This window comes from Lepidochelys kempii, chromosome 5 (assembly GCF_965140285.1).
Source record: "Lepidochelys kempii isolate rLepKem1 chromosome 5, rLepKem1.hap1, whole genome shotgun sequence".
In the NCBI taxonomy this organism is placed as follows: domain Eukaryota; kingdom Metazoa; phylum Chordata; order Testudines; family Cheloniidae; genus Lepidochelys; species Lepidochelys kempii.
In genome coordinates, this window is record NC_136384.1 from 60630054 (window position 1) to 60642245 (window position 12192).

Consider the following 12192-nt stretch of genomic DNA (forward strand, 5'->3'; position numbering starts at 1 on the left):
ATTTAGAAGCACGCTGGCACAGTTTACTGACTCCGTTAGACCTCAGCGAAACCAATATTCCCATTGTTATCGCTGCTGGCTGTGTGCTCCACAATATCTGTGAGAGTAAGGGGGCAGACATTTATGGCAAGGTGGGAGGCAAATTGCCTGGCCGCTGATTATGTGCAGCCAGACACCAGGGCTGTTAGAAGAGCATAGCAGGGCGTGCTGCACACCAGAGAAGCTTTGAAAACCAGTTTCATGGCTGACAAGGCTACGGTGTGACAGGTCTGTTTGTTTCTTCTTGATGAAAACCTGCCCCCTTGGTTCACTCTACTTCCCTGTAAGCCAACTGCCCTCCCCCCTTCGATCACCACTTGCAGAGGCAATAAAGTCATTGTTGTTTCAAATTCATGCATTCTTTATTAATTCATCACACAAATAGGGGGATAACTGCCAAGGTAGCCCGGGAGGGATGGGGGAGGAAGGAAGCACCGGGTGGGGTGGTGGATGAGGGGAGGAGGGAAGGGCAAGGGCACACTGCACTTTAAAACTTATTGAATGCTGTCCCTCCTGTCCTCGCATTCATTTTCTGCTTTCCTGGACTCTGCCATTGTTTGCCTCCACGCATTCTGCTGAGCTCTTTCAGTGCAGGAGGACTGCATGAACTCAGAGAACATTTCATCGTGAGTGCGTTTTTTTCACCTTCTTATCTGCACTAGCCTCTGGGATGGAGATGGTTGGGGGGAGTGTTGAAACATTTGCAGCTGCAGGAGGAAGTATTTAAAAAGACACATTTTAGAGGACAATGGGTAGACTCCTTCATGGTGAACCAAACTGTTAACATTACATAGCACATGTGCTTTCGGTACAAGGTCGTATTTTGCCTCTTATATTGAGGCCCTGCCAGTGTGGCACATGCAGACACATGCAGGGCCGGGCAACAGAATTTGGCTTGCGGGCAACCATGGTAAGCCACAGTCTCTCGGCTTCTTCAACCTTCATAACATGTGGGAATGGTTTCAAACAGCAGCACCCTCCTTTCCCATACCAAGCACCCGTTGGGTTGGCCATTTCAAAGGAGGGGCTGCGGTTTTTGGGTTAATGTGCAGCACAATCCCAAATAACCCCCCCCCCAATTCTCTGGGATGATCACTTCACCCTCCCCACCCACCGCATGACTAGTATCAGGGAAGATCCCTGCCAGCCAAACATGAACAGCTCAACATAAATCCCCTCCCCCGCCAACGCCTGGCTAAAAGCAGGGATGATTTCTTTTCAGCCACAGGCAAACAGCCCAGCAGGAATGGCCACCTCTGAATGTCCCCTTAATAATGTCCCTGGAGGATTTCCGCTCCACCCCCAGACACGTTAACAGACTTTTCCAGTAGCTGTACTGGCCGCAAATGCATCCCAAGTCTTCAGGGCAAATTAATCATTAAACATGCTTGCTTTTAAACCATGTATTATATTTACAAAGGTACACTCACCAGAGGTGCCTTCTCTGACTTCATGGTCCGGGAGCTGCCTTGGGAGGGCTGGGAGGATATTGGCTCCAGGGTGATAAACAGTTCCTGGCTGTTGGGGAGAATGGTTTCTCCGCTTGCCTGTTGTGCGCTATCCTCCTCCTCCTCCTCTTCCTCATCCCCAAAATCCTGATCCCTGTTGTGTGAGACTCCCCCCTTGCAGGTGTTGACGGACAGGGGTGGCGTAGTGGTAGGGGCACCCTGTAGAACTGCATGCAGCTTATCATAGAAGCAGCATGTCTGGGGCTCTGACCTGGAGCGGCCATTTGCCTCTCTGCTTCTTTGGTAGGCTTGCCTGAGCTCCTTAATTTTCAAGTGGCACTGCTGCGGGTCCCTGTTATAGCCTCTGTTCATCATGCCCTTGGAGATTTTTTCAAATATATTGGTATTTTGTCTTTTGGAAAGGAGTTCTGATAGCATGGATTCGTCTCCCCATACAGTGATCAGATCCAGTACCTCCCGTTCAGTCCATGCTGGAACTCTTTTGCGATTCTGGGACTGCATGGTCACCTGTGCTGAAGAGCTCTGCATGGTCACCTGTGCTGAAGAGCTTGCCATGCTAGCCAAACAGGAAATGAAATTCAAAAGTTCCCGGGGCTTTTCCTGTCTACCTGGCCAGTGCATCTGAGTTGAAGGTGCTCTCCAGAGCGATCACAATGGAGCACTCTGGGATAGCTCCTGGAGGCCAATACCGTCGAATTGTGTCCACACTACCCCAAATTCGACCCAGCGATGTTGATTTCAGCACTAATCCTCTCGTTGGGGAGGAGTACAGAAATTGATTTTGAGAGCCCTTTAAGTCGACAAAAATGGTTTCGTCGTGTGGACGGGTGCAGGGTTAAATTGATCTAACTCTGCTAAATTCGACCTAAACTCGTAGTGTAGACCAGGGCTAAGATGTTACAACAACCTCACAAGTGATAAAAGAACCACTCTAGTTAGAAGACCCGACATACACAGACAGAGATCAGGACTCCCTCCTCCTATTTTTTCCCATAGTTGTCTCCTGATGTAATAAAATGAAGACTAGTCTCACAGGCTTTCAGCTATTTTTTTTCTTCATAATTTGGGGTCTCACTTTAATATCTGGCTCTTACACAAAACAATCTGGATGAAATCCTGGCCCCACTGAAGGCAATGGGATAACTCACATGTAACATCAGTGTAGGCCAAGTCCTGTTTTGGTTGCAATTGTGACTTCTAAAAATATATTCTCCTGAGATTAAGCTTTGCATACACTAGTTCTTTACAAATATATTTGAGACTTACTGAAGCACACCAAGAAAAGGAGTACTTGTGGCACCTTAGAGACTAACCAATTTATTTGAGCATGAGCTTTCGTGAGCTACAGCTCACTTCATCGGCTTCCTATGTGTCAAGTAATCAGAGAATTAGTTCAGTGAATTATTTCAAGAAGTCCAGTAATTCCAGAAGTATGGGGAAAATATTTCTAAGAGTGGAGGACTCTTAGCAGACAAAGACTTGAGAAGATACAATGGCTGGAAGCTGAAGTTAGAAAAATTCTGTTTGGAAATAAGGTGCAAGTTTGTAACAGTGAGAGTGACTAACTTGCAAGGAATACAGTGGATTCTTCATCACTGAAGCCTTTAAATCAAGAAAAGATATGTTTTTAAAAAGATATTCTCTAGCTCAACAAGAAATTTGCACTTAATGCAGGAATCACTGAGTCACATTCTGTTGTCAAACTGGACAATACGTTCTAGCTTTTATGAATCTATGGAAAAGAATGATGTCCAGGGGCTTGATTCAAATCCCGTTGATGGAAAGAAATCTCATTGACTTCAATGGTCTTAGAATAAGGCCTATACAGACCTAATTCAAGACACCAATCAAGGATCTAGAGCAGTGGTTCTCAAACTGTGTCCGGAGTTTGGGTTCCATTTACATTTTAACCAATAAATTGTCTCATTGACCATCTACCCTTCTAGTTGCAAGTTAAATAAGTGATATGGTTAATTTTACCTTGTATTAAAACATTGCCCTCATACTTACTCATACAGATTCTTCAAAGGTGCGGTTAAAATGGCAAGTGCAGAGAATAGATTGTTGCAGTGGTTGTGTATTTTATAGATCTTGGCATCTTTGTCTTTATGTGGATTCAAAAGTTCCTGCACTGAGCAGCAAGCTGACCACAGCATATTTTCAGTAGATATTAAAATCGCTGTGATATCAATTCTGTTGGGAAGAAAGGGTGAAAATGTCAGCCATGGATGTAGTCTGATGGTGAAATCTCATCTGAGTTATCAATGCACTTTCCTACAATACAGAAAATACAAACTCCTTATTTGAAATGGCTGGAATTGTTAAATGACCTACAAGCTCTCTGTAAGTAATACACACTACAAACTAATACATAATCAATCAATTTCTGGTCAGAAAAAAACATTTTATTCGGTTCTCTTAATAAACAATAGTTGACACAGCATGTGAAGATAGAGCCATATCTCTGGCTCTTCAGTCCTTGCTCCTGCTACCCCCCAGCATCTTCCCTATTAACATCCAGCCCTCTGCCCCCTACCCCAGAACCCCCTTCTCACTGCCAGAGTCACCAGTTACCTGCTACTCCTCCCTTGTCACTTTCTAGCCCCCTAAACTCCTCACTGTCACTTTCCAGTCTCTTTCTGACACTGCCCCGCCCTCTCTCCCCAGTATAAACACCCTATTACCAATTTCTTTACATTGTACAGGAAGCAGATATTCTGCAGGTCTGATATGACCAACCTCTGCCACCAGATGCTATATAATAACTGCAAAACAATTTCTGTCACAAGTAAGACAATGCTGCTGCAGGAGACATGTAGCAAAGGAAGGAGGTAGACAAGTGTGGGAAGCAAGGCCTGTAGGGAATTCAAAGAAGCAGAACCTTGTGTACCTTCCCCACCAACCTACAGGGAATAGGAGGAAAGGTGTGGGACTCAGTAGTTTCCCAGCCCTAATTTCCTTTCTCATATGGGTGGGCACTGTACTAACTCTGACTCCAGCAGGCAGAGAAAATGCAGCTCGGCCACAGAACTGGTGGTAATAGAACAGCACACAGTCACACACACTAGCCAGCAGGAGACTGTCAAATCATGGCTCTTCCCTCCTGCTTGTGTGAATTGTAAAAGGGAAAAACGTTGGGTTTAAATTTTACTGGAGAATAGCAACTTAGTTTAAATAATATTACAGGATGGAATTGCAGTGCACGCACTGCATTCAAGTCCAACTGGAAAGACTGACTAGCAGACGGTGAACTGATTTTCAGTCTGTGAACCTTTATAGGTTCCCAACTGACTGAGGCAAGGTGATAGGACAGAAAACAGTTTTCAACTAGGAACCAGCTAGACAATGCCTGGCACAAGGCCACAGAACCTTGACCTAATTAAAAAAAATAAAATTCAATATAAAATAATAGATATACTGAAGTAAGAATGTAGTCAAACAAATGCATAACACAAAGGGCAAGATTTTCAAAGATACGAAGGCACCTAGGGATGCAGAAAGGCACCTAGTGGAATTTCCATAAAGCCTAACTCCCAGTCCTACTAAGTTCCTATCTGAATCTTTAGGCATCTAAATACCTTTGAAAATCTGGCCCAAAGTTCACAAAAAGCTCTCTATCTTAGTCTCATGGGTTTATAATGTCGCTAGAAGTTCCCAGTTAAAATACAGCCTTATAAAGCACACTTATGCAATACGTCATAGTATGAATATATAGAATCATAAACTTTAAGGTCAAAAGGGACCATTATGATCGTCTAGTCTGACCTCCTGCACAACGCAGGCCACAGAATCTCACCCACCCTCTCCTGTAACAAGCCCCTGACCTACGTCTGAGCTACTGAAGTCCTCAAATCATGGTTTAAAGACTTCAAGGTGCAGAGAATCCTCCAGCAGGTAACTAACTATATTCAAAGAAAAATATGTTTTTTATTGTATGACTGGATAATTCACTTAGAGACAAAGCCAAGAATTACCATTTTAATGAATGGAATAGAAGTTTATAAATGGAATGCCCTGTTTATTAAAGTAAACAAAAAGTTTCTTCTTGTCCAGTAACTTAAATCAGCTTCATGCAAAGCTGAAAAATACCAGATGCATCAGGCACTGTAGCAGGACTTTTATATCCTGCAAATTATAGGAAATTTTGCAAGAAAATTATCAGGAAAAGTGTTTTCATGTCAGGAGATACAGTAACTATCGTATTCTGTGTTGGCTAAACCCACAAGATGTAGTACCTGATATTAGGGGCTTCTTTTTTGCCCTTCCTCCCCCTACGCCACCCACAGTTCTTGTCATGCAGACAGAAAGCAGAAGACCGAAAGTCAGAAGTGCAGGCAATGCAATGTTTATTGGGGTTAGTTTCCAGCAAGTATATTTCAAGCAAATATATCCATAGCTCTGATGCCGCAGAGCCTTTACCCGTGTCCCCGTTTCCTATTCCCACCTCTTCCTTCTTACCAGGCCCAAATATACCTGTAGTGAACGCCCCTGATCCGACGCTTTACAATTTATGGTCATGTTCCATTTTGGAGGGTCATGAGTCTGGGGTCTGGATGCCACCTCTTTTGTATCCCATGGAAAGGGTAAGGAATGTGTTCTGGCCAAGGCCAGGCCTTTCTTTGACCTTTTGTGTTTCTTATGACCCCCACTCCCACAATCCCATTGCCCCTCCTAAATGGTTGCTTGACCTTGGCTTGAGAGAGGAGCCAGGCAGCCTTCCAGTATATGCTTATATGTTAAACTCCCATAATACCCAGTAACACATTTAACTTTATCCCTTATCTTTTCTCATTATACTAACAAAACCCATCTGGCTGGGCAGAAGCAACACACAGTGTCTTTGTTCTTTGTTCACACATATTAAAAAGGATATAAGAGTATCAAAAAGCAAACCTAAAATTCTATCTCAAGCTAACAAACAGGCCTATATACTAACACTTGAGCATGCAGAAATACTGTCTAGGAGTATATGCTAATTATATTTAAGAATATAAAGTGACCTTATCACAGAGAATTTAGTACAGGATTAAAGCATAAACAAGAGCTAGGAAATCTGTGGTTTATTCCCAGCTCTTACATAGACTGTGAAACCTTGAACAAGTCACTTCGCCCCTCTGTACCTCAGTCTCCCCATCTGTAATGTGGGTTTACAATACTTCTCTAACTCACATGGATGTTGTAAGACTTAATTCACTGATGTTTGCAAAGTACTTTATGAAATTCCTGGATGACAGACACTTTAGAAATCTTCAGTATCATGAGCAAATTTTACATCTCAATCTCTGTTGCACATCTACATTTACAGCCTTCAGCAGGAGTTATGTGAGTATATTGTCCCAGGTGGATTCAATGTCCATGCAGATGATTGATTCTCTTGAGATTAATTTAAATCTCATGGCCACCATGATCACCATGGACCCTGACATGTTTCAGTAAAGAACAGGGCAAGAGAAGCAGTTCACTTTACTGATTGCTGTAACCAAACAGGAGAATGGAAAGGAAGGAATAAGGTATTAGGACAAGTTTGCCGCAAGAGCTGCCTGCCCTTTTATTGCTTCTTGACAAAGCCCTTGCTCCAGCAAAGTTTAGGAACCTCATAGGACAGTCTTCAGCTGGAGCACTTGCCTGTCCTGGAGCTGCCAGAAGAGCAGGGCTTTTAATTCATGGTTCAATCCCTTGACCCTCACCCAAAGCTACTCCTGCTGTCTGCATTTCTTTTTGTCTGCTCAGCCACTGCTTGGACCCTTTTACATCAAGCCTCATGCACTCTGGCCATTTATGTGGCAGTTTTACAAAAGAGGGAGTTATGCAATCCCAATCATATACTGCATGATCACATTACATGGAGCCTAGCATATACTTAAATATCCCAGATGCATTTTATTAAAATAATCCTCATAGGAATTATATAAATTTATGAATTTATTTTTATATTCACGTATTTTTAAATTCAGGTGAATTACAACAAAACAACACATCATATCCTGAAAACACATGCATTTTATTCACAAAAAAACACCTGTTAATCAAAAATGCATTACCTTATCTGTGGAGTTCTCTTGTAACTGGGATGGGCCTGAGAATATCTGCAGGCTAGCACAGCCAAAGATTTCTCCAGCACTTCTTTTAGAATCTCCTGGGCTAACTTGGGGGGTAGAATAGTCCACAGATCATGTTGGAGAGCACAGCAGAAATAATGCCACATCTGGACAGAGAATGAGCATCTTTCCCCCTGGCAAAACCACAACACATTAAACAATAGAAACACATCTTCCAAAATGTCAGCTTGGTTCCTGTGAATCTAATTAGTTCAGGCTGAGAGGAAATAGCTGAAGAGTTTGAGACAGTAAATGACCAAAAAAGATTCTTGACAAGATGTAAAACATCTTTATTGACAAAGAAACACATGTTTCATTTCAGTTACTAAACCAATACTCTACCACAAAGCCAAACCACAAACATTTGACCTACTATATCCTTAATTAGCCTACTTCTGACCTATTGTTTTAATTTTACTTTAAAACTACATACAGTATTTTGCAATCACTAAACTAACCAGATTAGTTTAATATGTTGGCTACCTGTTCTTAAACAAGAACCAAAGTATTTAAATTACTTAAGTATGTCTATTTCCATAGATATCCATAATAACCACTGTCAGATTTTTTATGTCATTTCCTGGTTTTCTTACATAAAATAAACTTCAACTATTATGCATTGAGTATACTGAAAAAAAATCATAAAAGAGTAGAACTTTACCCATGGAGATCTTTGCGTAGAATGCTTCCTAGACAAGTACTAGCTCAAATTGTTCATACATTGTTTATAACTGTGTGTTTTGATACCTTATGGTCTCTTAATTATGAGATTCACTATTGTATATTTCTTCCAGGAGAAGGTGATCAAATGTGCAAATATTTCTACACAGTGGACCACAAGCTAAATATGAGTCAACAGGGTAACACTGTTGCAAAAAAAGCGAACATCATTCTGGGATGTATTAGCAGGAGTGTTGTAAGCAAGACACATGAAGTAACTCTTCCACTCTACTCCACGCTGATTATGCCTCAACTGGAGTATTGTGTCCAGTTCTGAGTGCCACATTTCAGGAAAGGTGTGGACAAACTGGAGAAAGTCCAGAGAAGAGCAACAAAAATTAATAAAGGTCTAGAAAACATGACCTATGGGGGAAGATTGAAAAAACTGTGTTTGTTTTGTCTGGAAAAGAGAAGACTGAGAGGGGACATGATAACAGCTTTTAAGTACATAATAGGTTGTTACAAGGAAGAGGAAGAAAATTGTTCTTCTTAACCTCTAAGGATAGGACAAGAAGCAATGGTCTTAAATTTCAGCATGGGAGGTTTAGGTTGGACATTAGGAAAAAATTCCTAACTGTCAGGGTGGTTAAGTACTGGAATAAATTGCCTTGGAAGGTTGTGGAATCTCCATCATAGGAGATTTTTAAGAGCAGGTTAGACAAACACCTGTCAGGGATGGTCTAGATAATACCTAGTCCTGCCATGAGTGCAGGGGACTGAACTAGATGACCTCTTGAGGTCCCTTCCAGTTTCTATGAAATATTCTCTTTATTTCTACAACTATAACTCTTGCATTCACAGAATAAGCACATTAAGCACAATAATTAGCTTCCATTCCTAATGGAGACTAATACCTTTTTGATAAGTTTTTAGGTCTTCTAGCATCAAATTAAAATCAGTCTCACAATAAGAAATAAGACTTTCTAAATGAATTTTCTATGTGGTACAGCATTTATAATGTTTTATTAAGTATTTGAATGCCTGAGAGTCTTGTTAATTCTCTGGGAGCCTACAAACTCTTATCTGAACATAAGTTTATACTATTATACCTATTATTATATAACATTGTTGTTCACTATATAGAATCTTAAAGTGCTAAATTTAATAATGTATCTTTTCTAACATTGTGCCTCTAAAACAGAAGTAATAGTGTTTTGATTAAAGATTTATATGAGATCCATTCCCTTTTGCTGACCTGTTTTTCTGTTTGTTGTCATTTCTAAAGTATTCTACTGGTAAACATCTGCTATTTTTGAAGACTTTGTACAATGTAAACAGATGTGAGCTTTTATTTAGATTATATATCAGGAAACAAGCAGCTGGGTTTTATTACATAAGCCACTCAATATTATCTTTGAACAGACAATTCTTTATTCTTTGACTATTAGAAAACATAAGTTCCTAAAATTGCAGCAGATGTCTGCTACACTAAAAGCTTGATTCTAAAATGTAATGTGGAGAGCTGGCCTGGTGATACAGCGGGTTTTCAATGTACTCCGTCAGTAAGATGCTGCACCCTAAGAGGTTCACACCCTGACATTTTAGAATGTAAATGCTTTATGGTAAAAATGTACTTAGGGTTCCATTCAGATCTCACATACATAGGCACATATTGATCCATACCTTGTAAAATTATTACTGAACTTTTACAAGCTATATGTCCATATGAATAGAATAGAGCTCTTAGCCTACAGTTAAGATGGGACTGTCTGCTTTTCTTTTGATCATACCCGCCACTGTTTTAAAAATCAGTTGAATTAGCAGAGAGGTATAAGGAGAGTGTGTGAAGAGAGAATGAAGTTAGGTGTCCCGATGCAAAAACATTTGTAAATTGAGCTATTTTTACCTTCACTGCGTAGAAAAGCAATATCACTTTATTTTAAAGAGTATAAGGTGCCACAAGTCCTCCTTTTCTTTTTGTAAATAGCCACGGACTCCCAAGTTTAGTTGGGGTCTGTCATAAATATAAAGGGAAGGGTAAACCCCTTTGAAATCCCTCCTGGCCAGGGGAAAGCTCCTCTCACCTGTAAAGGGTTAAGAAGCTAAAGGTAACCTCGCTGGCACCTGACCAAAATGACCAATGAGGAGACAAGATACTTTCAAAAGCTGGGAGGAGGGAGAGAAACAAAGGGTCTGGGTCTGTGTGTAGTCGTCTTGGCCGGGGACAGAACAGGAATGGAGTCTTAGAACTTTTAGTAAGTAATCTAGCTAGGTATGTGTTAGATTATGATTTCTTTAAATGGCTGAGAAAAGAATTGTGCTGAATAGAATAACTATTTCTGTCTGTGTATCTTTTTTGTAACTTAAGGTTTTGCCTAGAGGGGTTCTCTATGTTTTTGAATCTAATTACCCTGTAAGATATCTACCATCCTGATTTTACAGGGGGGATTTCTTTATTTCTATTTACTTCTATTTTTTATTAAAAGTCTTCTTGTAAAACACTGAATGCTTTTTCATTGTTTTCAGATCCAAGGGTTTGGGTCTGTGGTCACCTATGCAAATTGGTGAGGCTTTTTACCAAACCTTGTCCAGGAAGTGGGGTGCAAGGTTTTGGGAAGTATTTTGGCGGGAAGGACGCGTCCAAACAGCTCTTCCCCAGTAACCAGTATTAGTTTGGTGGTGGTAGCAGCCAGTCCAAGGATAACGGGGGTAATATTTTGTACCTTGGGGAAGTTTTGACCTAAGCTGGTAAAGATAAGCTTAGGAGGTTTTTCATGCAGGTCCCCACATCTGTACCCTAGAGTTCAGAGTGGGGGAGGAACCGTGACATGGTGGCACAGTGGTGGGATTAACCTGAAATCATTTTGAGATCCAGTTGAGATTATTTGAACTAGAAATACAGATTTTAAAAAGGAATTTTTAGGAAGTCCAGAAAGCAGCTTTGAAACTGAAAGCAGCTTGGTTTCTCTCTGCTTTGTGGCCAAGCAGAGACAAAAGGGGATTATCTTGTGAATTGCAGGTTTTCTTTGCCTGGAGGCAGGGTACTTAACTCCTGCAGGGAAATTCACAGTCTTCCAATCCAGAGGTTTTTTTTTTCTTTTCTTCCTAAAAGTAAATAGGGGGTGTGCTCTACCCATTTGCCTGGAGACAAAAGTGGCAGAGTTTTTTTAGGATTTTGATTTTTTTTTGTTTTACAAGGAGCACAGGTTTGAAAAGAAATTTTTTTTTTCTTTGGGCTGGGTAAGCAGGTTTCCAAGTAGTTGGAGGTTTTTTGCTTTAATTTGGGCCCAGAGCAGAGACAAGGGAATTGTCTTTTTCTGTAGGCTGACAATCACTATCAGAGAATAGGTATTCTATTCCAGCACAGCAAAATTTTACAGCCAAGTTTTGTTTGTTTATTTCTAAACCTCGGGTGTAAAGTTAGTTAAAAACAGAGAGGTTAGAATGGCCAAATCCTCGGCTCGACTACAGCTGGAATTAGCCAAATTTCAGGCTGAGGAAAAACAAAGGGAACATGAAAGACAGATAGAACTCATGCAGCTGGAGAAGGAGGTACAGGAGGCTGCCCACAAGAGGGAAATGGAGGCAAGGAAGCATGTGGAGGAGATGGAGAGGATAAAGGCCCAGCAGAATATACCAACAAACCCTAGCAATCCTTCTCCAGGTACCACTTCCCATCCCAGAAAGTTCCCCACCTACAAGGCAGGTGATGATACTGAGGCCTTCTTAGAAAACTTCGAAAGGGCCTGCCTTGGGTACAACATCTCTACTGACCAATACATGGTAGAGCTGAGGCCGCAGCTCAGTGGACCCTTAGCTGAGGTGGCAGCTGAAATGCCTAAAGAACATATGAACAAGTATGAACTGTTTAAATCCAAGGCGAGAGTCAGAATGGGGATAACACCCGAGCGGTCTCGTCGGAGGTT

At 41.3% G+C, this 12192-nt stretch overlaps 1 protein-coding gene across 13 annotated transcripts in view; it reads right to left on the reverse strand.

The window, feature by feature from the left end:
• Positions 1 to 12192, reverse strand: part of KIAA0825 (KIAA0825 ortholog) — a 419202-nt gene that overhangs the window by 229532 nt on the left and 177478 nt on the right. For 11 of the 13 annotated variants that reach the window (XR_012158966.2, XM_078852812.1, XM_073344493.1 and 8 more), the window contains 2 exons: positions 7550 to 7740; positions 3519 to 3701 (listed from right to left, as the gene is read on the reverse strand). Coding sequence is in view for 12 of the 13 variants with exons in the window: in XM_078852812.1 (XP_078708938.1) it covers positions 3519 to 3701; positions 7550 to 7740 (374 nt within the window). In the remaining variant the exon portion in view is untranslated. Of the gene's footprint in view, positions 1 to 337; positions 747 to 1469; positions 2065 to 3518; positions 3702 to 7549; positions 7741 to 12192 lie in introns of those variants that run through there. The other 2 variants (XM_073344502.2, XM_073344501.2) reach the window with 2 other exon arrangements.